Below are 21931 nucleotides of genomic sequence, written 5' to 3'. Positions count from 1 at the left end.
AATAACATTGCACTAAGATGTGACAGTATGTTTATTGCTGCTGCACTATGAGGCTGTTTCATGTATGTCACTACCTTACTCATCATAATCTCAGCGTCGCTCACTACCTGCGCAATAACCTGTCACCTGTGTACTTTGTGTTAATGTGCAATATATATCATGTGCATGACTACCTTGAAGTACTTATACTAATTCATCCTGCGTGCACTGTTATATTCAACCATGTTGTTGTTTACTATTTCTCTTTAGGACCTTGTAATTATTATATTTACTTTTTCACTTTTTGGTACTTTATTTCATGCTTTAGTATTTCTTGTTTGCTTCTTCTCTGTTTTTAGCGATCGTTTCGTCTCATCCTGAACATTTTATTACTTTTGACCTTGTGTTAACCTGCACATGACAAATAAGCATAACTTGAATTTCACCTTTTGTTTTTTTGTTGCTAATTTCAAATTAAACATCCACACTGCGTTTAGTATTTTCTTGTCTTGGCAAAGCAAACAGTTTTAATCACCAAAGTTTTTTTCCTCCTTCTCTGGAAGCATCTGATGAGTTTGAAGCCCAGTCCAGCATCAGGACCAGGACGCTGGTCCTCCTGCATCTCCTTTTCTTTGTTGTGTCACATTCCCTGCAGTTACATGTTCCTCCTCCTGCTCACTTCAGGTGATGGTTCGCCATAAATCAACAGGGGCGTAACGCGGATGTGGGGCGGGGTCGCTTTCACGCGCAACGTGCACGCGCCGCCTCCAAAGTCCCAAACTTGAGCGAGGCTCTGCAGAGAAGGACACCCCCTGACTGAGCGGAACACCTGAGAGCATCCTTTAAGTCCTCCATCATCATCATCATCATGGCGTGGCCGTGCATCACGCGCGCCTGCTGCATCAACCGCTTCTGGACGGAGCTGGACAAGGCGGACATCGCGGTGCCTTTGGTTTTCACCAAATACTCGGACGTGACGGACGTGCAGCGGCTGCAGCACCACCACCCGCAGCCCAAACACAGGCCGAACCCCGAGGAGCCGCCCGCCGCCGACGAGGCACCGCCCGCTGCCGGCGGTGCCGCAGCGGCCAAAGATGGATCTGCCGCGTCCGTCATGCGCCAAGACTTCCAGGCGTGGAGGGTCCGGCCCGAGCCCAGCTGCAAGCCCCGGAACGAGTACCACCCCCCGCCGGCCCCGTTCAGCAACGAAACCCAGTACCAGAAGGACTACAAACCCTGGCCCATCCCGAGGAAGCACGACCACCCCTGGATCACCAAACCCTGGCCCGCCGGCGGGCCGGAGAGGAGCGGGGCCGGCGGGCAGAAGCGTCGAGCCGCCGTGGCCGAGAGCGGCGCGGAGAAGAGCGAGATGGAGGAGAAGATCCAGGAGAAGGAGGTGAAGGTCCAGGAGAAGGAGGTGAAGGTCCAGGAGAAGGAGGTGAAGGTCCAGGAGAAGGAGGTGAAGATCCAGGAGAAGGAGGTGAAGGTCCAGGCGAAGGAGGTGAAGGTCCAGGCGAAGGAGGTGAAGGTCCAGAAGGACGCGAAGAAGGAGGCGGAGGAGCAGCGCAGGGGCAGGGCGGCCGCTGATGCTGTGAACAAGCAGATCAAGGAGGTGATGTCCACCTCCAGCAGCTACAGGTGAGTCTGAGGAACAACAACCGAACCGGCTCGTTTGGCTCCGAACACACCTTAAAGGAATGCATGTCGCCCGCCGCCTCTGATACCAAGTGTTTTGAACTTTGCTCATCAAATCTCGCACAATATCGCGAGATCTCACGCGATCCAACAGCTCTCAGAGGTTTTGTTGAGGATGACTCTCAGCTACGACCACACCAAGTTTTAGTTCTTTAGCTGCACAGTTGATGGAGTTAGAGACATTTTTGTGTTTCCTATGATCAATTAGCTGCGACGGCCATCTTGAATCAGGTTAAGTCCAAAAATGAATCACTTGTAGTCATACGTCCAGTGAACACTTTCTGAAAGTTTTAATAAATCTGCCCAGTGGTTTCAGAGATATTTTGCTAACAGACGAACTGGGTTGACTCCAGTTGATGTCAAAGTTTAAACCAAAGGTCTTGGTGATCTATTAGCACTCAGATTATTGTGGATGACTCCCAGCTACTACCACACCAAACTTTAACTCAGTATCTCCAGAATTGACTAAATTAAAGCCATTTTGGTGTTGGTTAACGTTGATTAGCTTTGGCGGCCATCTTGAGTGAGACTGACTCGAAATGGCATCAGTTGTATACGTTCATCCAGTGACTACCTTCTGAAAGTTTCATTAAAATCCATCCAGTGGATCCCTTAATATTTTGCTAACAGACGAATAATATTAACTTGAGAAATGAATGCTCAAGATTTAAACAAAGGAATGGTGCACGGATTAATCCTTTCAGCATGTGCTGTGAATAACTCTCAGCTACGACCACACCAAAATGTAGCTCCATATCTATAAAAATATTAAAGTTCTGGTCACATTTGTGTTGGCTAAGACCAATTAGCCGTGGTGGCCATCTTGAAATGGACTGACTCCTAAAGGTATGTTGAGTTTCATTAAAATCCATCTAATATTTCACAAGATATTTTGCTAACAGACAGACAACAGCAGCCATTATTGCCCGTTTCTTGTCTCCTGGTGATAAACATCAGATGTTTGGTTTTGCAGTTTCCTGTTACAGTTGATCCAAAAGGATCTGCCACAGATCCGGGTTGCGGCATTGATTTAGTTCTGGTCTCTTCCCGGGATCACTATCGGATCAATGATGCTCCCCTCGAGTGAGTGACGTCTGCTGAAACGCTCTGAATGGGATCATGTGTCCGAGCGTGGGCCTTTAATGAGTGAAACTGGATCAAAACAAGAAGACTGTGTGTTTTCAGTCAGCAGAGAAAAGATTTTCAAACAGATCTTTTTAACAACTGGATTCACGTTGAAGCGACTGAGCCTGACTGAAACCAAACTAATGATAAAATCAGCGGCGCAGGAAGTCGTCCTTATCTCACTTTCCTGAGCCGATGAGTGGAAATCTTGACCTTTAGATGTAAATGGTTCTGTTTTAGTTCAGCAGACAACAAACATCACTTATCTAGATGAGACGGAGCGCCTTAAAGGGATAGTTCAGATCCTTTGATGTGGGGTTCTGTGGTTACGACTAACTAATATCTTACCTGTTGCAGATAGGTCCTTGAACGACTTCAGTTTGGGGGAAAAAGGTGTTTTAATTCAAACTGCCGGCATTTTTAAAGATGGATGAAGAGCCTCTGCAAAAAAAAAGCAAAATAAAAATTGGAGTCAGAGTGTGTACACTTGGGATGTAGGGCTTTACCCTCGTGACAAAAGTCCCTGTCTGTTGCAGTGTGACATGACACTTCTCATTAGGCCTGAAAAACCAAATACAGTAGTCCCTTAATTATCGCGGGGGTTACGTTCAAGACACTCCTGCAATAGGTGAAAATCCACCATTTAGGGACGTTATATTTATTTTAGTATTTATATATATTAAGGCTTTATACCCTTCCCACACTCTTGCAATGTTCTAAACTCTTAAACCTACATCATTTTAACAACATACGTGCATGTACTGTATAGTACTGCAACATTTTATATGGGTACTCACCAGTGAATATACTACAACTTGAAGGATGAGTTCAGGTTTGGTTTATTTGTCATTACGGCTGAACAATAATTCGATATCGATATATATCACGATATACTTTTATTCACTAACAGTGATATGAGTTTTAAGCACATTTTCGATATTTCTATATGATTACAGCGTTTCACCGACGCATTTCTTTTTCTCTTCGGGTTGAAGCGGCCGCTTCAGTTTCAACCCGAACAGAAAAAGCCGGGACACATTGTAAGTGCGTGGTGACGTAGATGTTACGCAGAGCTCGAGTCCAGAAGGAGTTAGCGGTAGCAGGCTAGGCTAGGCTAATCTCCAACGTGCGTTAAGTTTTCGCTTCAAAAGGACCGTCAGAATGTGACTGAACAAGCTTTCACAAGCGAAGAGAAAGCAGATGACATAGCTGATGAGAGGAAAGACTAATTTGTTGGTGTGGAAGTGGTTCGGCTATCTAAGATCTGATGAACTGGAGGTATCGGTGTGCTGCAAAATGTGCCGGAGAGTCGTTCCAACTAGGCCTGTCACGATAAACAATAAATCAATTATTCGCATGATAAATGAAAATTATCGACCTCATTTTAATTTATCGGCTTTATCGTTTCTTCGTCTCTCTCTTTCTACTGAAGACACTGGATGACAAAAGGCTTAACTCCAGTGCTCTTCACTGACCCCTCCCTTTCTCTTTAAAATCCGTTTTAACCGTCCAAAATCACCTTTTTGGCTCGCAGCTAAGCTACGAGCTAAGCTTACAGGCCGACCTTGGGGAAAAAAACTTCTGTCTTGTTGAAGCCCCAAAATTCACAGTTGAAACCTGTACCTTTGTGTAAAAAGTTGTTTTTCTCTGCAAAAAGAAGCTGAGAACTTGTTTACTGATTTTTTATTAAAATCTTTGTGTGAAAAATGCTATGCTAAAGAGCTCAAACCACACCGAGGGTCTGCCATGTCACCATGTCAACCCATGTCACATCAAGGGCCCTCCCTCCCATTTTTCTTAGAGAGGCCTTCTCAACTATCCATCCTTCGGTTCAAACAGTCTTATACTGCCATCAGGTGGTCAAGAAAAGGTACCACACTCAAAACAAATCAACATTTCTTATAAAAATTGTCAATTACTAATTATTGCTATATTTCAAACAATATTATCGTTTATCGCAATAATTTCTGAGACAATTAATCGCCCAGCAAAATTTGTTACCGTGACAGGCCTAGCGGTGGGAACACATCTAACTTGTTCCACTCGACAGAATATGCTGAGAGTCAGAAGATGAAGCTCAATAAAAGTTTGAGCCAACGTGTCCCTGAAACAACACCCCTAACTGAATCAAAAGAGAAACCCATGCAGCAAACGCAGACGTTGACTGCACGGGTTAGGTTATGTTGTTGTCCACAGCAGTTGCCCTCCCAGACTGCCCTCCAGAACCAGAGAACATTCGAGGTTTCCCTGCGGAACCGAACAGATCTGTAGAGTTCGGTCCAATCAGGTAGATGGAGGATCATAGAGACGGCCGCCATGACAGGCATGAGCCCAAGGCTGGAAGGACTGAACCATGATGGCAAGACAGTGACACACAAAACTCCACACGTGTGTCACAGTCATACCCGTACTGTGGGTGTGCAGTGTAGGCACAAAAAAAGTTAAAACAAAAATAACAGGATCACAAAAAGATTGAGTCGAAGCGGAGCTCCCGTCAGTGCTACCACTCTGTGGCGCACGTGACGTCAGAAATTATTTGTGACTGTGAGCTTAATAGATAGATCGTTACTACTGGCTTTGTGTTGCAAAACTGTTTTTACCACATCGGTTTCTCCGCTAGTGTTTTTCTACCTCCATTGCTGTTCTTTGAATTTCAGCAGAAAGCAGTGGCCGGAAGCACTGTTGGCTTCTGGGCTGTGTAGTTCTTTTGACTTGCGTTACAGTGTAGGCTTATTGAAAGTAAACTACAAAATGACAGCGCCTGTCCAAAGTTTTTTTTTGTTTGTTTGTTTTTTGTCCTATTAGTTGGTTCCCGTTCCCGTTAATTTTTTATCCCGTACCGTCCCAATCACGTGAGTAATATCGAAGTTGAGTGTGCCGTGTACAATCTTACGTTGAAAATCCGCCTAAGAGTGAGTCCACAAAAGGCGAACCACAAAGTATAGAGGGTCTATGTAAAGTAAAATACAGTGAATGTTTGAATATTCAGCAACAAGGTAAAAGCAATATGAATCAGCAAAAATCAACAGAGGAAGAGAAAGTTAAGTACATTAATATTTTTTATCCTGAAAGTGTCCCATTGTTTTACATGTAGAAGGCGGGACTTAAATAATGGTGCTGAAGCCAGCCACTAGGGGGCGCTCATACAAAGTGGCTTCAACTTCCAGCTTCCAGTCCTGTCTCTATACTTTATAACTTGATGATTGACAATCTAATGGCTAGTCAGAGCTAAACCAAGACCAAATGGGATCGCTGCTGCCATCTTAAATCTCCAACATTAACAATTTCAGAGAAGTTTAGGCAAACACTGTTTCATAAATCTTTACACCTCAGACACATTACACAAATATGTACTCACAATGAGCTATGTACAAAACAGAAAAAGAATTAGCTGCAGGTTTTATAAATATGCACATTATCTGCAGTGTGATTTAATTACATTTAAAACTTTTAACGGAGCAGAAATGTGAACGTTCTGTCAGTCGATGGAGGTCTCAGTCAACGTTTTGTTGATTTGACTTTGAGAAACATGCTGTCCTGCACATTCTTAAGGATTTAAGGAATGTTTAATTGTTTGACATTACTGGAAAACTGCTAAGGTTATTAATGAGTAGAAATAAACAATCCGAACTAAGGAGCAAGTTCTCACCAATAAACGATTGGTATAATTTTGTAGGACCCAGTGCTGATAGAAGAACATCTCATTTTTTCTGCTTTGTGTCTGTGTGTGGAATAAATCTCATCTAAAGAACAGTGTTCAATCGAGCCTTCAGCTTGAACAACGGACATAAATCTCTGACAGGTTCTGTAACACAAAACCAGTTGAAGCTGACACAGACAGTTGATTTCATCGATTAGTTCATCTCTTAGTTCATCTCTCGTGTCTCAGCTTCCCCGATGTCGTTGTTCCTCTGGAAAAATAAGTCACTTTTCAAGGTTTCTTTGTTCTGGTTTTCTTAGGACTGAGTTCAAGGCTTATAAGGATGTGAAACCCGTGAAGCCCATCAAGGCTCCGTCTCAGTACAAACCTCCAGGAGAGGAGACCAGCCTGGAAACCTGCTACAGCGCCACGTTCAAGGGGGAGCAGGTCAAAGGTCAGAAAGACAACAAGCTGCAGGAGCGCAGGAGGATACGCAGCCTTTACAGCGAGCCCACCAAGGAGCCCGCCAAGGTGAGCAGGAGGTCCACGGGTTTCTGTTCAAGTCGGAAAACATTCTAATTTAAAAGAGAGGGACTTCTGTTATAACGTTATAAACAATTAGTATCTTACCTGTTGTAGATAGCTCTTTGAACGGCCTCAGTTTGGACAAAACCAAGTTTAAGTCTGATCGGATTGACAAGCTAACGGTTTCTCAAGGACTGCCGTCGTCATAAAACAACTTCAGAATTAAAAAAATCATAAAAAACTTGTTATTGTAAAACTTTACGTAGCTTTTGGTTTCACATTTCTCAGTTATTCCAGAAGAAATATGCAGCAGGAAGTGCCTCAGTCTGGCTAACTAGCTGCAGCTCTGGCAGCGTTATTCAAAGACAGAATTTAGTGTAAATAACTGGGATGTGAGACTGACTGCACTTTACAAGGTTTATAAAATAATGTTTGCTTGAATGGTTAGGAAATGTTTGAAACCAGAATTGTTTTGAGACAACAACAACCCAGTTTTGTCTTATTTTAGCTTAAACTAGTCGTTACCTTGTTGACATGAAAATGGACAAAGAGACTTTCTAAATATCATTTTAATTAATTGAAGCTTTTTTTTTTTTGCTTCTGCCTGCCTGTTGCAATTTTGGCATCAGTTTGCTCACTGGAGATGAGGGGCCAGTGATCAAATATACATAAATACTAAAGTCCCGTCTACAAATCTCATGAATTCTCCAACCGTTTGTCGCATTTTCGTCACAGTACCATGACGCTTTTTATTAAAGCTTCTAAAAACTATGTTAAACGAAACACTAAATATATATATATATATATATATATATATATTTTTTTTTTTTTTGAACAAACAGCATCAAGGTAAGGACTACATGAATATATAAAAAATACAGTTTGAAATAGATTATCTAAAGTTTATTTTGATTTTTAGTCAGAAAAATGTTCTATGCATTCAACCTTTATTTATCTAGGTTAGTCTCATTGAGCTACAAAGACTGTTTTACAAGAGAGACCTGTTTTAGACAAACATAGACAACAATAAAAAGCAATTAAAATAATAAGTAGTGTTATAATAACAATCAAATCAAGGTACCATATTGTACAAGGTAAAATGAACATGATCAGTTTAACTACAACCAATGGAAATAAAACCAACAATGCACGTTTTCAGAAATGAAAATCAAAACTTAAAATTTGGAAACCACATTTAAAAACTAGCCAACGCTTAATGAACAGTTTAGTCCAGATTTGACTTTTTTAAACAGGTTTAAAGTGGACCTGATGCTATCAAAGAACCAAAATGCTCTTTTTCCTGATGCGATTTGTGAAGAAATAAAACAAAACGTTTTATTAGCTTTAAATCCTGCGGCTCTGCAGGTGAAGCCAACAGGTGTGTTCAGGACGGATTACACCGACAAGTAAAGTGAATTTAACCTTGAGTGAAGACTTCAGGCTGCTCTTGTGTTGGTTTTTTTTTTTACTTTAACGCCCTCAACTTTCTGATCCGACTTAATCTGAGCCTCATTAGAAGGGTTCAGAAATATTGTTGAAACATATTTTGCCCCATCGTATAGATATAAATATAAATATCTAACCTGGCGGCTTAGAGGTGGCTTCTACATAATTGATTTAAAGCTTCGATTAAAGGAAATATGACGTATGTAGCTGTGAGATGTAGAAAATAGTAAAGGGCTTGTGTTTTGTCTCTAACGTTGAAAACAGTTAGCAGCAGTTAGCCTTCAGGCTAGTTTAGCCGTTAGCATTGAGCTAAGTTCACAGCAATTTGTTTTCAACCAAGAGCAGATGCCTCCAAATCCGCTAAACATACTATTAGTATACAACTGTAGTATACAAATAGGGGGCGGGGCTTAATAATTTGGACTGGAGCCAACCACTAGGGGGCGTTCATCCAACGTCCGGCTTTTGGTGTTATGTCTAGTTAAGGTTTATGTCGATGTCGCAAATCAAACTCTTCTGTTTCTCCAAACCGAAGGAGCTTTCTACAGCAGTGAGACGTTAATTGTTTGTAACCGTTCAACAATTCAAAACTATTTTTGTATCCTTGAAACGTTGAGCACGTTAGGCACAACAAAGTTTTTGTTAACCCTTTCATTTACAAATGTGAGATTGTGAAAATGCCTTAACCTAATGATTGGTGGAATAAACATGAAAGAAAATGTCCAAACCTGTTTATCTACAGTAAAAACCAACAGACTACTGTTTAAACTGGTACTAACCACCTTGGTGTGAAATTTAAACATGTAACTCAACTTTTGATTGTGAACATATAAGATGTCATGACTAGGAGTGTATAGATGAGTGGTTTAATTGGTTGAAGATGTGTGTGGACACTCCCTCTCTCATTCTTGTAGGACGTCTCAGACTGAGAACAGCTCTGCTCTCCACCTGCCGTTGTCAGGTGTGTGTGCTCTGTTTCTTCTTAGAAGGCATGGAGACCCGACAGACTGGCCAAACGAATGCAAACACTGTCCGCGCACGTCCACGCACACACAACCTGCTCCATCCATCACCCTGGCTGCCAGATGCGACCCACCCAGAGTTACCGTATTATCCACATGTTCACCACGTGCGCACCTCTTAGACTGCACCAACCACCACCTTCTAACACGAGTTCATGTTAAATAACTAACAGGTGTAGCAGAGACGCTGGGCAATAGGTGTGTTAGTTGCATCAGTGGGGATAAACAAGAAAATATAATTCTCTGTTTTGATGCAATGTACAAAAAGACTTGAAACTTGCATTCCTCTTAAGAAATGCTTTTTTTTCCCACCTTGCATGCAGAAGTTTTAAAGCTCTTGCTGGATTTATTAGTGCTCAGAGTTTGTGTTGGGGATGAGGCTAAGCTACTACCACAACCAATCTTAGCTCGTTACCTATAATATTCGTTAAGTCAACCCATTTTTATGTTTGCTAAGCGCGATTAGCTGTGGCGGCCATGTTAAAGTGATTTGACTTCAAAAGGTAATCGGTTGTAGACGTTCATCTAGTTCTGGGTTTCATTAAAATCTGTCCTCTGGTTCATGAGTAAGTTTACTAACAGACAGATGGCTGACACGAACAGCTAAAGCCAAAGTTTTTCTTTCAGCTACTCCCTTCTTCAAGGTGGGGGGGGGGGTTGCACAGCGAGCGAACTCGCATTAAAGAATCAGCGTTCTTTTTTAAAATCTGGACGCCCTTCCTGACACAACATGGACTCAAACCTGCAGCCTCAGATTTACAAGCACTGACCACTGAGCTACAGCTACACCCCAAAGTCTCATACAAACATCTTGGAAAATCTGTTAGCCCTCTGAGTCTGTGATGAGAATGACTGTCAACTACTACCACACCAAATGTTTGCGCGACGTGAATGAAATTTCCGCTGAGCTCAGTCAGCTGTGGTGGCCATAATGACTCGGGTTGACAGCAACAGATACAGTGTTTCCCCGACATTACTTGCCTTGGCAAGGCGCTCATATTTTCCGGGATTTTTGTCGACCTGGACGCGAACGAAGACACGTCTGTGTTGCGCACTGTTTGTACCGACTGTTTTCGAGTGGGGAGGGATGTAGACGGCTCAGACAGAGCATTACTGTTGGATAAATTAATTATCCCATCATCATCTCATTAATAAAATAAGCCACACTGAGAATGCGAGAAGATCTTTTCAACCCAGTTTACTTGCAAGGTGGCAGCATTGAACACAGGCTGACAAAGATGGTACATGAAGTAGGGATGCAAATTATCGGCACGGTATCCGTATCGACCGATATTAGCATTAAAGTTCAATATCGGACATCGGCCATTCCATCAAAATAATTCAATGATATAAAAGGCACTGTTTTTGTATGACAACGCAGTGACAAGTATGCCTGCAACGGCAGCACAACGTGATGACGTCATGCGCACCTACCTGATCTCACGGCGGAGAGGAAAATTCAAAATATCGCTGGTGTGAAAGTTTTTTCCATTGGTGAAGATGTTGGATTCCGAAGATTTATGGACTACGTCGAGCCTCGCTACATCGTCCCCAGTCGGAGATATTTTTCCGACGTAACGTTACCCGAGTTACAAGCCGTCATTTCCGACGTCATTGAGAAACTAATAGCCGATATCACTTGGGTGAGTTTTACCACCGACATCTGGACGTCGTGTTAGCCCCGTTAGCATGATTAATCTTACGGCACAATGGCTAGACAAAAACTTTGAACTTAAAAAGTCTGTCCTTCATGCACAAGAGTGCAGAGGATCCCACACTGCAGCTAGGAAACTGGAACAAGCCTCCACAAGTGAGACAGCATCGCAGGTGACTAATGCTAATAAATAACATTTAACACTTTTCATTTAATATATGTCAAAGTGCTATGTATATCATATGGCTGTTACTGAATATATGTCACCAGCTCTTACAGCTGTTTCATAGCAAATAAGCCTAAATATGAGGGCTATGTTCTGACAAAGGAATATATATATATATATATAAAATATCGGTATCGTTATTGGCCAAATAAGTTTTAACATATCGGCATATCGGATATCGGCCAAAAATCCAATATCTTGCATCCCTAACACGAAGCTCTGGTCGCTCTGGTCACAAGGTCTGCCCACAGACAGCATAAAGAAGCATCTACTCATAATGCTTATCAGCCAGTTATCATCCTGAGTAGACAAAAAGACTCTTGACCTCACACAAACATGATTTTACTTTAATTTAACATTAGTAAGTGAAAACATCCATGACCTTTACATAAGTTCCCATAGCAGCTACCTACAGTATGTAGCTTTTTAGCTAGCGCGTATGTATTCTACGCAGCAAGCTTAGGGCTACGTCAGTGCTGGAAGTTGTCGACGGGTGGTGCCAAGTCAGTAGGCAGGGCGTTCGGTTCTGTTGACAGGGCGGGGCGCTCTGCTTGTATAATGGTAGGGGAAACACTGGATAATTAGCTGCAGATGTAGATCCAACAGTGACTTTTTCCTGAGGGTTTCACTAAAATTGTAGGTCACAAGATATTTTGCTAACAGACAGTCAAGCACACACTCACAAATACAGACAATGACATGATCGCTCGCTGGTTGGCGGCGGGCCATTAAAACAACAGAGAGGCAGTGTATAAAACTGGTAAAGGCTGGAGTTTTTGTGTTTTTTGTCGAAGTTTACAGCTTGTGATACAGTCAGGAAGATTTAAATGTATTCTTCAAACAGTGTTAAATACAAAATCCAAAAGTAAAAAATAATATGTTGAACATGATACATAGTATAATCCAGTAATCAGACAAGTCTTTATTAACGTCACAGACGGCCTCTCATACAATCCTTTACAACGTTTCTAAAATTCATTTGTTCAACCGAAGCGGAGCCTGTTGTTGGGACTTCCTCCATCGGTCTGTTGTTTCTGTCCACTGTGGAGGAGCAGAGAGACACTCAGGGTCTTGTTTTAATCAGCATTCATCTCAGTTTTACCCTCCATATTTCAATCTACAATTCTCAGCTGCAAGCCTGTGATAATAATGGCTGAACTTTTTCATTCCTTAAAAACACTAGACTAACATCATACTAATATATAGTATATTCTGGGTATACTTTGTGTTTTTTTAATTTAGAATATGCACTTAACATGAGCAAATCCTTGTTCTATAGACAAAAAGGCACAAATACACCATTCTGTGCTGCTTTTTGTCTTTTCCCATTACACTAACTGCATAACCTGTATGCAAATACCACCTGCACCATTTGCCTGTGATTACTTTAAAACATGGGGCATACGTAAAGGTATGTGATGCATGCTAAAGTAGAATTTTGACTTCATAACCGATGTGACCCGTGCTGACCAAATGAGATGGAACGAGTTCAGGCTGCAGCACAAAAATGTGAAAATGTGGATTTTTGCTATAATTGAGATTTTCATAAAAATGTATCCATAAAAACACAATCTAATAACCCCAGCAACTAAAACAGCAGATAATCTTCTTAATCCAACTTTAAATTGAAGCTTGTTTATAAAGGTATGTCTTCATAAATAACCCTTCTCTTATAAACATCATATTTTTCTTGAAATTGATTGACTTGGAAATCCCTTTGTATAATGCTTGGTGTCAATGTGAAGCTTAGGGATTTTCCTTTTTAAATATAGGACTAGGATTCTTGATGACATCATTCCAGACCAATAAAGTTGAGTTTTCAAATTGGCACTCTCGTAAACAAAACTAGCTTGTTGTTGGGTGAAAAAACACCAAATTTCAACAAAATAATTAAATCATTCTGAAGCTTTTGAGATTGAGATTTAGATATTATTAAGCCAATGGTGGAAAATTCCTCATCGCCACTCATTTTTCCAGCAAGGGTCACATTTTGTGTTCATAATTGTACTTTATAAATGTCTAATCTGTTCTTCCAGTAAGAATTTGTCCCATCCAGACACTTTGCTGGTCCCAATTTGAGTCAAATTTACTGTAGCTTCCGCCGTACATGTCACACCACTGTATAAGTCACATTAGTCCAAATATGTTTGATAAAGTGGAAAAATCCATAAATCAGTCACTTTGCTGCATATGTAGCATCTATTATGCGTCACTGCTGACAACCTGGAAATGTGGGCCGGTGTTGTGCCAAAAATCGATTGGTTGCGAAACAGGAACCAGGACCGCTGGGGTGTATATGGGAGGACTTTAACAAGAATTTAACAAGATTAACACTTAAAAACAATTATTTGTTTTCTCGAAATTATAGCAAAGGTGTGAAGCTGATTTGATGGTTGCTCCAGGCGAGTTGGACAAAGGTGGCAGGCTGTGGCAAGCCGATTGTGTCATTAATATCCATTTTTACCTATTACATGATACAATGGCATGCCATACACCTCTGGCGCCATCTAGTGGCTGAAAATGGCAGTGTTCAATATTTTCAGTCTGAATGAATGAAAACAGTCATATCTCAGCCAAAAATTGGTTTATAAATATGGGGGAAAATCCATAAATATGTCACTTCTGCGTATAAGTCGCAGGGTATGCAAATTATGCAAAAACCCCGTAACCTATAGGGTGAGAAATACGGTAGCTGTTTTGTCAGGTTTGATGCTTTTCAACTGCTTATCCATATCTTGGGTTTTCAAAACATAAAGTTAGCATCAAACGAGTATCTTTTCCTCGACGTAAACGAGTAGAGTTTATGCCTAACCCTACACAAAAGCAAGCAATGCTTAAAAACAAGTTGTTGCAGCACGACAGGGTCTGGGAAGGGTCTGGGTTCAATCCTTGGACTGGGCCTGGTGACTTTCTGTGTAGATCAAAGTTCATGCTCATTAATCCAGGTTGAAAATCCAACAAAGTTCAGTCAGGCCATCTGGATGGTTTATTTTTTTGTCGAGATGTTTCTTCCTTCATCCAAAGCACTTCATCAGCTTGAGGAACCACAACAAACTTAGTCCCTCAAGCAGCACACCCACATAGTGAACCAACCAGTTTGCTGGTGATAAGATGGTTTCTGGAGTCCACCCTCTCCCCCCGTCGACTCCTCTGAGACATCCATAGCCAAAGTGGTTCAAAAACAAAAGTGGTTGTTGTGGCTCCTCAGTCTGATGAAGTCCTTTAGATGAAGTCCTTTAGATGAAGTCCTTTAGATGAAGTCCTTTAGATGAAGGACGAAACATTTCAACAGAAAAATAAACCGTCCAGATGACCAGACTGAACTTTGTTGGATTTTATACCTGGATTATTGAGCATGAACTTTGGTATTTCTGTGTAGAGTTTGCGTTGATTTTCTCCGGTTACCTCCAGCAGTCTAAAAAACATTTATGGTCGCTTCCCTTAAATAAGACGTCTGTGACCTAAATGGGATTTGCCAGGTTAAATAAATAAATGTTATTTAAAACAGACAGTAGACCATAAGTCATTGTTACTTTATTAGATTTTTCTACCTGGATTATTGAGCATGCATCAGGATATCAGTGTCACTTTATCCCACTACTGATCCTGCTAATTTTTTACGAGGTGAATTTCCCTGCATGTCTGTAGAGATCTTGCTGCTGACGTCTCTTTGTCGCACAGACACCATCGGACGTCATAATTTGTCTCAGTGTCGGCGCTGACTTTATCAAGCTGACAGCAGTTATGCTGCCCTGGAAAATACTGCTCTAATGCAAAGACTCCTGGAAATCTCAACCCATCACATTCCTACTTTGCGTCGCAGAACCTCTACAGAGGACTGTTGTCTCCTCTCCCAGGCTTCAGGCCAAGCTAAACTAGCCATCAGACAAACACGAGACTCGTTTCGCTCACCTCACTGTCTCAGCAGTAAAACCAGCTGAAGCACATCCCGAGATATCAGACACCTTCCTCCTCCATGTCGGTTAAATCTCAACGTCTTCAACCCTCCCTCTTTTTCAGGTGGACAAGCCAGCGTCTCGCACCAAACCAAAAAAGCCACCGACGACGAAAGCAACGGGGAAGATGGTGAAAAAAGCTAAAGAGAAGCAGATTTCTAGTTCCCAGTCAGCAAAGAAGAAACCGTCATCAGACACCAAACCGGAGGGAGTCGTGACGAAGAAGAGCAAAGAGATCAGCAACAGACTGGCTGAAGCCAAACAGTAGAAGAGCAGGATTTCTACACTTTAATGTGCTCGATATTAAGCGACGTGATGAATTCTGTCGATCTCTTCTGTTTGTCTCTGTCTGTTGTCTTGTCCCACACGGTCCACCTTTACTTGACCACTGATGTTGAGCTTTAGATTAACGCAAACCTTTTCACTGGAAACTCAGTGCCAGAGCGCGAATGTATGCAAGTTCCTTATTCTTTTTTATTTTTTTGTATTTTGCTGCACAGAACCGCTTTTATATATTTTGGAGCACCTAATTTGCACAAATGAGTTTTGCTTTGCAAGGATTTAAAAGGAGCCATCCGTTGTTGAGTAAAAGTCTTGAGCCTTTCTGTGTAACTTTATGTTTCTCCTCTGCAGAAGGTCTTCAAATCTTTTGAAATGGGGATTGTGTGGAAAGGATGTGAAGAATTAATGTCTTACCTGTTGTAGACGGCTCTTTGAACAACTTCACTTTGGAGAAATACAGATGATTTCAGACCAGACTGATGAGCTAATGGCTAGTCAGAGCGGAAGAACAAAGTGGATTGCTGCAATCACCTTCAAACTTAAACAAATATTATTTATGAAGTGTTCACAATAACTTGTCCAATAATATTACTAACATTACTGTCAATTGTCAGCAATTAGCATAGATGCTAACATAACATAGAAAACACCATAGAAGAGCTAACATGATTAGCTTTGTGTTTATCACTGAACATTAATTCACAAATCAAACAGTTCAGTCATTTCTAAAGACAGTCATGCTATAATAACTTCAGTTAATATTTTCAGACATGTTCTTCAGAGTTCAGTGAAGGGAAGATGATAAAAATGTGAAAACACACGACTTTACTGCAACGTGTTTTTACTGCACGGAACTACGGTAACTCTACAGGGACAAACAGCAACGCACAGTTTGTTAAATAGTTTTTGATGAATTGCTGTGATTGTTTTGCAACTAGGCCTGTCACGATAACAAATTTGGCTGGGCGATTAATTGGCTCAGAAATTATTGCGATAAACGATAATATTGAAATTTGACAATAATTAGTAATTATTGTCTTTTTTTTAAGTTGGTTAATTTTTATGTGTAGTACCTTTTTTGACCATTGGATGATAGTATAAGACTGAACCGAAGGATGATAGTGAGGGAGCAAGCAGCGTGTCTCTTCAAGAAAAAGGAGGGAGGCCCCTTGACGTGACATGGGCTGTCTCTTTCGTTCCTGTTTTTCGGTTCTCAAAATGGCGGACGCTCGGTGTGATTTGAGCTCTTTAGCATAGCATTTTTCACACAAAGCTTTTCATAAAAAAATCAGTAAACAAGTTCTCAACTTCTTTTTGCAGAGAAAAACAACTTTTTACATGAAGGCACGGGTTTCAACCGTGAATTTTGGAGCTTCAACAAGATTAAGGTTTTTTTTCTCGAGGTCGCCCTGTTAGCTTAGCTCGTAGCTTAGTGTCTCAGATTAGCTGCTTTTAACGATCCAAAAATTTCAAACTGGTTGAAAACAACAAAGGGGGAAGAATCAGTTTTGTTGTGTGTTTCCTTGACTGATGAAGCCTTCCGGACCGAAGGCGAAACGTTTCAGCACAAAAAGAAACTGTCCAGATGACCTGACTGAAAAATGTTGGATACACGAAAGTATGTTTCTCCAAACTGAGGTTTTTCTAAAAGCTATCTACAACAGGTAAGATATTAACTGTTCTTACCGTTTCCTCAAAATCCCACTTATAAAGATTAGAACTATTGCTTCAAAAGAGCTGGGCAAGTTTGTTATTGTTTAAATGGGTCTTGACAATAGTTTGGTATGTTTTCTGAAGGTTTTTTTAGCTTATCGGTAACTCATCTATTTTTATCATGTTGTTGGGCCCTAATTATTTCAGAACAAATATGTTATTTTGTTTGTTTTTATAGACCACCTAAACCAACCTAAAGGGCACCCGACAAAAGATAAACCAGTGTTTTCAAATGAGAGACCACCAAGAACCATTTTAAAACGGTGTCTTTATGCACTTTGTTACTGGCAGCCTATACAAATACAATTTCTTCTTTTTTACACTTGAACTAGAAAAAAAAGCCAAAGTTTAACAGGCATTTAATTTAGGCATTTATCATGGGATCTCACTTCTCGGCCTCCCTGGTAAAGTTGACACCAGGAGGTGTTGGAAGGGAGACTCTGAGCGATTGTGGAGCGAGGAACATGGCCCTCATTGTGGAACAGTGGTTCAGATCTTCACCCTTGCACAGTTGTTAAGGGGTTCATGGGAGTTTAACTTTCCAGTCTGCATGTGTTTAGAGTTGTCCCTTGTTTATTACGGTACGTTTGTTACATTCCGGACCACCCCCCTGGAATAAATGAAAATCCGTGAAGTAGGGACGTTATATTTATTTTAGTATTTATATATATTTTAATATTTTAAGGCTTTATAAACCTTTCCCACTCTCTTGCAATGTTCTAATCTCTTCAAACTACATAACTTTTACAACATATGTATATGTACTGTACAGTACTGCCAACTTTTACTCACCAGCTCTGCAGAACATAAAGGCTCGGTTCTGGTCCATCTTGGCAGACCCACCCTGCTGGACCTATCCTGCCGGTTCTTGTCGGCTCTTTGCAGCCCTTGAGCACCAAAACGCTTGGAGGCAGTCGGTCCTTCAGATGGCCAGCACGGGACCAGATGGTCCAATCGAGTCCAAATACGGATGAAAAAATTCTGTGGGCTCCGGAGAGAACACCAGACTTCCGGGCGGTACCTCCCTGCTCGGAAGTTCAAAGTCAAGCTCACTCAGACTGCAGGTTAGAGTCCACCAGAGCTGACTGGTCTCTGATACTGTTTGTGGTGTTCATGGACAGGATCTACAGGTCGTGGTGAGCAGGTTGTCTAGTTTGGGAACCTCAGGATCTTGCCTCTGCTTTATGCACATGATGTTCTCAGCTGTTCTCAGCGTGCACATGGAGGTTCACAGCCAAGTGTGAAGCAGCTCGGATGGAAGTCAGCTCCTTCAAGTCCGAGTCTATGCCTCAACCAGAGGAGTTCAAGTTGGGGGTATGGGGTGCCATTTGTAAAGTTACACGGTCAAAAATTAACAGCAATATTTTGGTTTATTTAGATTTCATAAGTAAAACAAATAGTTTTTTTTTTCAAAGTCATATGTTCACCATGTTATTATTATATATTTATATATGTCATAGTTCCAAAAGAAGTATTTAAAGCTAAATATTTAGTTTGTAAACTAAATATTTAACTTGCAATTTAAATATTTAACTTGCAAGTTAAATATTTAGTTAGCAATATTTAGTTTACAAACTAAATGTTTGTGTCCAAGCTAAATGTTTAATTTACAAACTAAGTATTTAACTTGCAAGTTAAATATTTAGTTACTAAATTAAATATTTATTTTGAAAATTAAATGTTTAGTTTGGAAAATAAATATTTAGGTCTGAGCTAAATATTTAATTGGCAAATTAAATATTTATTTTGGAAACGTAATATTTAGCTTGGAAAATAAATATTTCGGTCCAAGCTAAATATTTAGTTAGTACATTAAATATTTAATCTATGAATTAAATGTTTAGCTTAGAAATTAAATGTAACTTTACAAATGGCACCCCATATGGGAGATGGATAAACCGATTTGGACAGTGTCCTCAATTATGAGGACGGTGATTTGTCTTTTAAGGTTTTAGTTGAAAGGCAAAGTTCTCGATTTACTGGTCTATGCTCCAACCCTCACTTATGATGGTCATGTATGAACAATGACTGCATGAGGATACAAGCTGCTGAAATGAGCTTCCTTCGCAGGGTGGCCGTTCTCAGCCTCGGAGATCCGGTGAGGATCACCGTCATCCGTCAAGTTTGGGTAGACCCAGAGCTTTTAAGAGAGATTATATATTCTCTCAGGCCTGGGAACTCTATGGGATCCTCCAAAAGGAGCTAGAGAGTTTTAATGAGGAGTGGGATGTCTGGTTTCCCCCTCTGGACCTGTTGCCTCCATGAATGGACCATAGATCAGCAGTAGAAAATGAATAGATACATCAGTCCAAGGAAAAGCAGTTCTTTGTGTTTGCAACAGGCTTTTGCAGTAAAGTGCATATTCCACATTTTATGTGTGAACACAATACTGGCTCATCCCTTGATTTACTTGTCAATCCTGTGATTCATCATGTTAAATCATCTTGTTAAATAACTTCGCTTTTACCTTAAAAATAAATGAAAACATTTCCCAAAAATGACCAGGGACAAGAATAGATGATCAAGACCACTTCTTTCAAAAATATATTTCTTTGCATCATATTATTTTTAAAAAATCAGGGATGGCTTAAGACTTTTGCTCCGTACTGATGCATCTGAATGAAAAGGCGTTTTTTTTTTTTTTTTAATGAAAACCAGCTGAGATCATTATGAACATGATTGTGCTTTAAAAAAAAAAGTCCAAAATGTGCTTTTGTCACCGAGCAGTGTTGTGAAAGTTCCTACTCTGCTGAGTGGTTTTCTAATTTCCAGTGCCTCCGCTGTTTGGTCCTGGTTTTCATTTCATTGTTCTGGATGAGATCTGGTTTAATCAGATCGGTTGCTAAGAAACCCGACGGACCGTAATGTGATTGCCTCAGCTTGCATGCGAGACGCTGTTTTGGTTGAGGAGCAACGTTGGAGCAGACCGTGCGTCACAGTCACATTCTAGCTTGTAAATTGCGCTGATGAAGATAAATTCACGAGGAGAGGAGCCTTTTCAAAAGCAATGCATGAGTGGAAAAATTATAATCTGGTGTCTGTTACAGCTGTATAAAAAAGACACCACCAGTTTGACTCCCAACATTTTTCTTTATTAGTTTTTTAACAACACTGAATTTTGTATGAATGCACACATAGGCTTAAAAAAAAACACATTTTCCTCAACAAAGTTCCTCACTAAATAGTTCGATCTGTCCGGGTGTTTAAAGACAAGGAATGGGCCAGGACTTAAAAGTTCAGCTTTTTAAAATGCTGCTATCATAAATCATGTGTGCTCATCAAGCTGAAATGTCCATCCAGCCCATCCGACCCTTTCAGGTTATCCTCCACCAGACGTCCCATCTAGCTACATGTAGTGTGTGTGTGTGTGAGAGAGAGAGGGACACAGTGATTCTGCTTGGTCTCTGAGTCTTTGTGAGATTCTGAGAGCTTGTTTTTGTGTCTGACCTCTTCAGCCTGCTGCCTGCATATCTGACCCCAAACACCTGAAGTGCTGCTCTGCACTCCCAACGTCATGGTGCTATACCTCTCATGTGTGCGTGTGTGTGTGGCCTCTGACCAGAGTGAAGTGATGACACGAGGAAGTCAGCCCGCCTCACGTGTGTTGTGATATTGTGCTTTTACTCTCAGCTTGCTCTGAATGAAATGATTAAAATGGTGCAACAGACTCTCCCTCTTCTTGGACCTTTAATGGTATTTTATACCGCTGTGTTTTAGAAACAGGACCCATGAAGGCTGCGTCGGAATATGCACAGGCTGCAGTGCAAAAAAATGTGATGATGAAAGAAAGAAAGCCAAGCCTCCATGGGGCCCTGCTAATAATGATTACTGCAACCAACAGATGACCAGATTATTCACGCACCTAACATAAACTCATTGCAACTCTGACAGCTCTGTTTACATGATCCTATTTAGTGGTACTAAAAGTAAAAATAAATAAAAAATTCCCCATCAGGATGTAATGTATTTTACAGCAAAAGTGTCATCTGGTTTATTATCTAATGTGCAAAATCATTTGTAGAGCAAGATCAACAGCAAACAGATAAAACAACTTAGATGCATAAAAATAAATTAATTGTGCAAAAACAGACAAAATTAAATAAATAAAAATGGAAATAAATAATGTAAATGATCAATTACTTGAAAACATGGAAAATTATTTAAAAATAAATTTAACGTTGAATAATTAGTTTTTAAAAATATGTAAATGTATGCAACAAGTTGCAAAAGCTGAACTTAAAATACTAAAATAGAATCATATAGAAATCATTACCAAAAAAATAAATAAATAATCCACTTAGGGGGGCCCCGGGGCCTAAGCAGCCATTTACTTATGTCTTGGGCCGGTCCTGGTGTTGTCATCATTCTGTGTTTCTATACAATGATGAAATTAGTTCTCTGCATTAAACCATCGCACCTGAGATACACCCAGGTGGAGCAGCGGGCAGCTATGTAGGCACCGGGGGGTAGTTAGGGAATGGGTGTCTTGCTCAGAGACACCACAACATGTGGGGATGGTGGGGAGTTGAACCTGTGACTATCTGGTCCCAAATTGGCTGCCTTACCTCTTCATCACAACAGCTCCTAAAATTATGGGGGCTCGTCCGGGATTCGAACCCGGGACCTCTTGCACCCGAAGCGAGAATCATGCCTCTAGACCAACGAGCC

At 40.9% G+C, this 21931-nt stretch overlaps 1 protein-coding gene and 1 non-coding gene across 2 annotated transcripts; one reads left to right on the top strand and one right to left on the bottom strand.

Moving 5' to 3' along the window:
- The first annotated feature begins 799 nt into the window (after nt 1–799).
- map6b (microtubule-associated protein 6b) lies at nt 800–15590 on the top strand. Its single transcript, XM_037678226.1, has 3 exons — nt 800–1617; nt 6760–6970; nt 15333–15590. The coding sequence occupies exons 1-3, from the start codon at nt 848–850 to the stop codon at nt 15534–15536; spliced, it is 1185 nt and encodes a 394-aa protein (XP_037534154.1). The 5' UTR covers nt 800–847; the 3' UTR covers nt 15537–15590.
- A 6269-nt stretch (nt 15591–21859) lies between these two features.
- On the bottom strand, nt 21860–21931 carry trnap-cgg. The gene has a single exon. It is a non-coding gene; the product is annotated as a tRNA-Pro (tRNA).

The sequence above is a fragment of the Nematolebias whitei genome, chromosome 6 (assembly GCF_014905685.2).
Source record: "Nematolebias whitei isolate Nwh7 chromosome 6, NemWhi1, whole genome shotgun sequence".
Lineage (NCBI taxonomy): Eukaryota > Metazoa > Chordata > Actinopteri > Cyprinodontiformes > Rivulidae > Nematolebias > Nematolebias whitei.
This window is presented reverse-complemented; position numbering and strand designations above follow the sequence as displayed.

Excerpts from the sequence above, each read along its gene's own strand:
- map6b (XM_037678226.1), top strand. The coding sequence starts at position 848 with ATGGCGTGGCCGTGCATCACGCGCGCCTGCTGCATCAACCGCTTCTGG. Across the intron at positions 1,618-6,759 it reads TCCACCTCCAGCAGCTACAG|GACTGAGTTCAAGGCTTATA; the intron begins GTGAGTCTGAGG and ends TGGTTTTCTTAG. Across the intron at positions 6,971-15,332 it reads CCACCAAGGAGCCCGCCAAG|GTGGACAAGCCAGCGTCTCG; the intron begins GTGAGCAGGAGG and ends CCTCTTTTTCAG.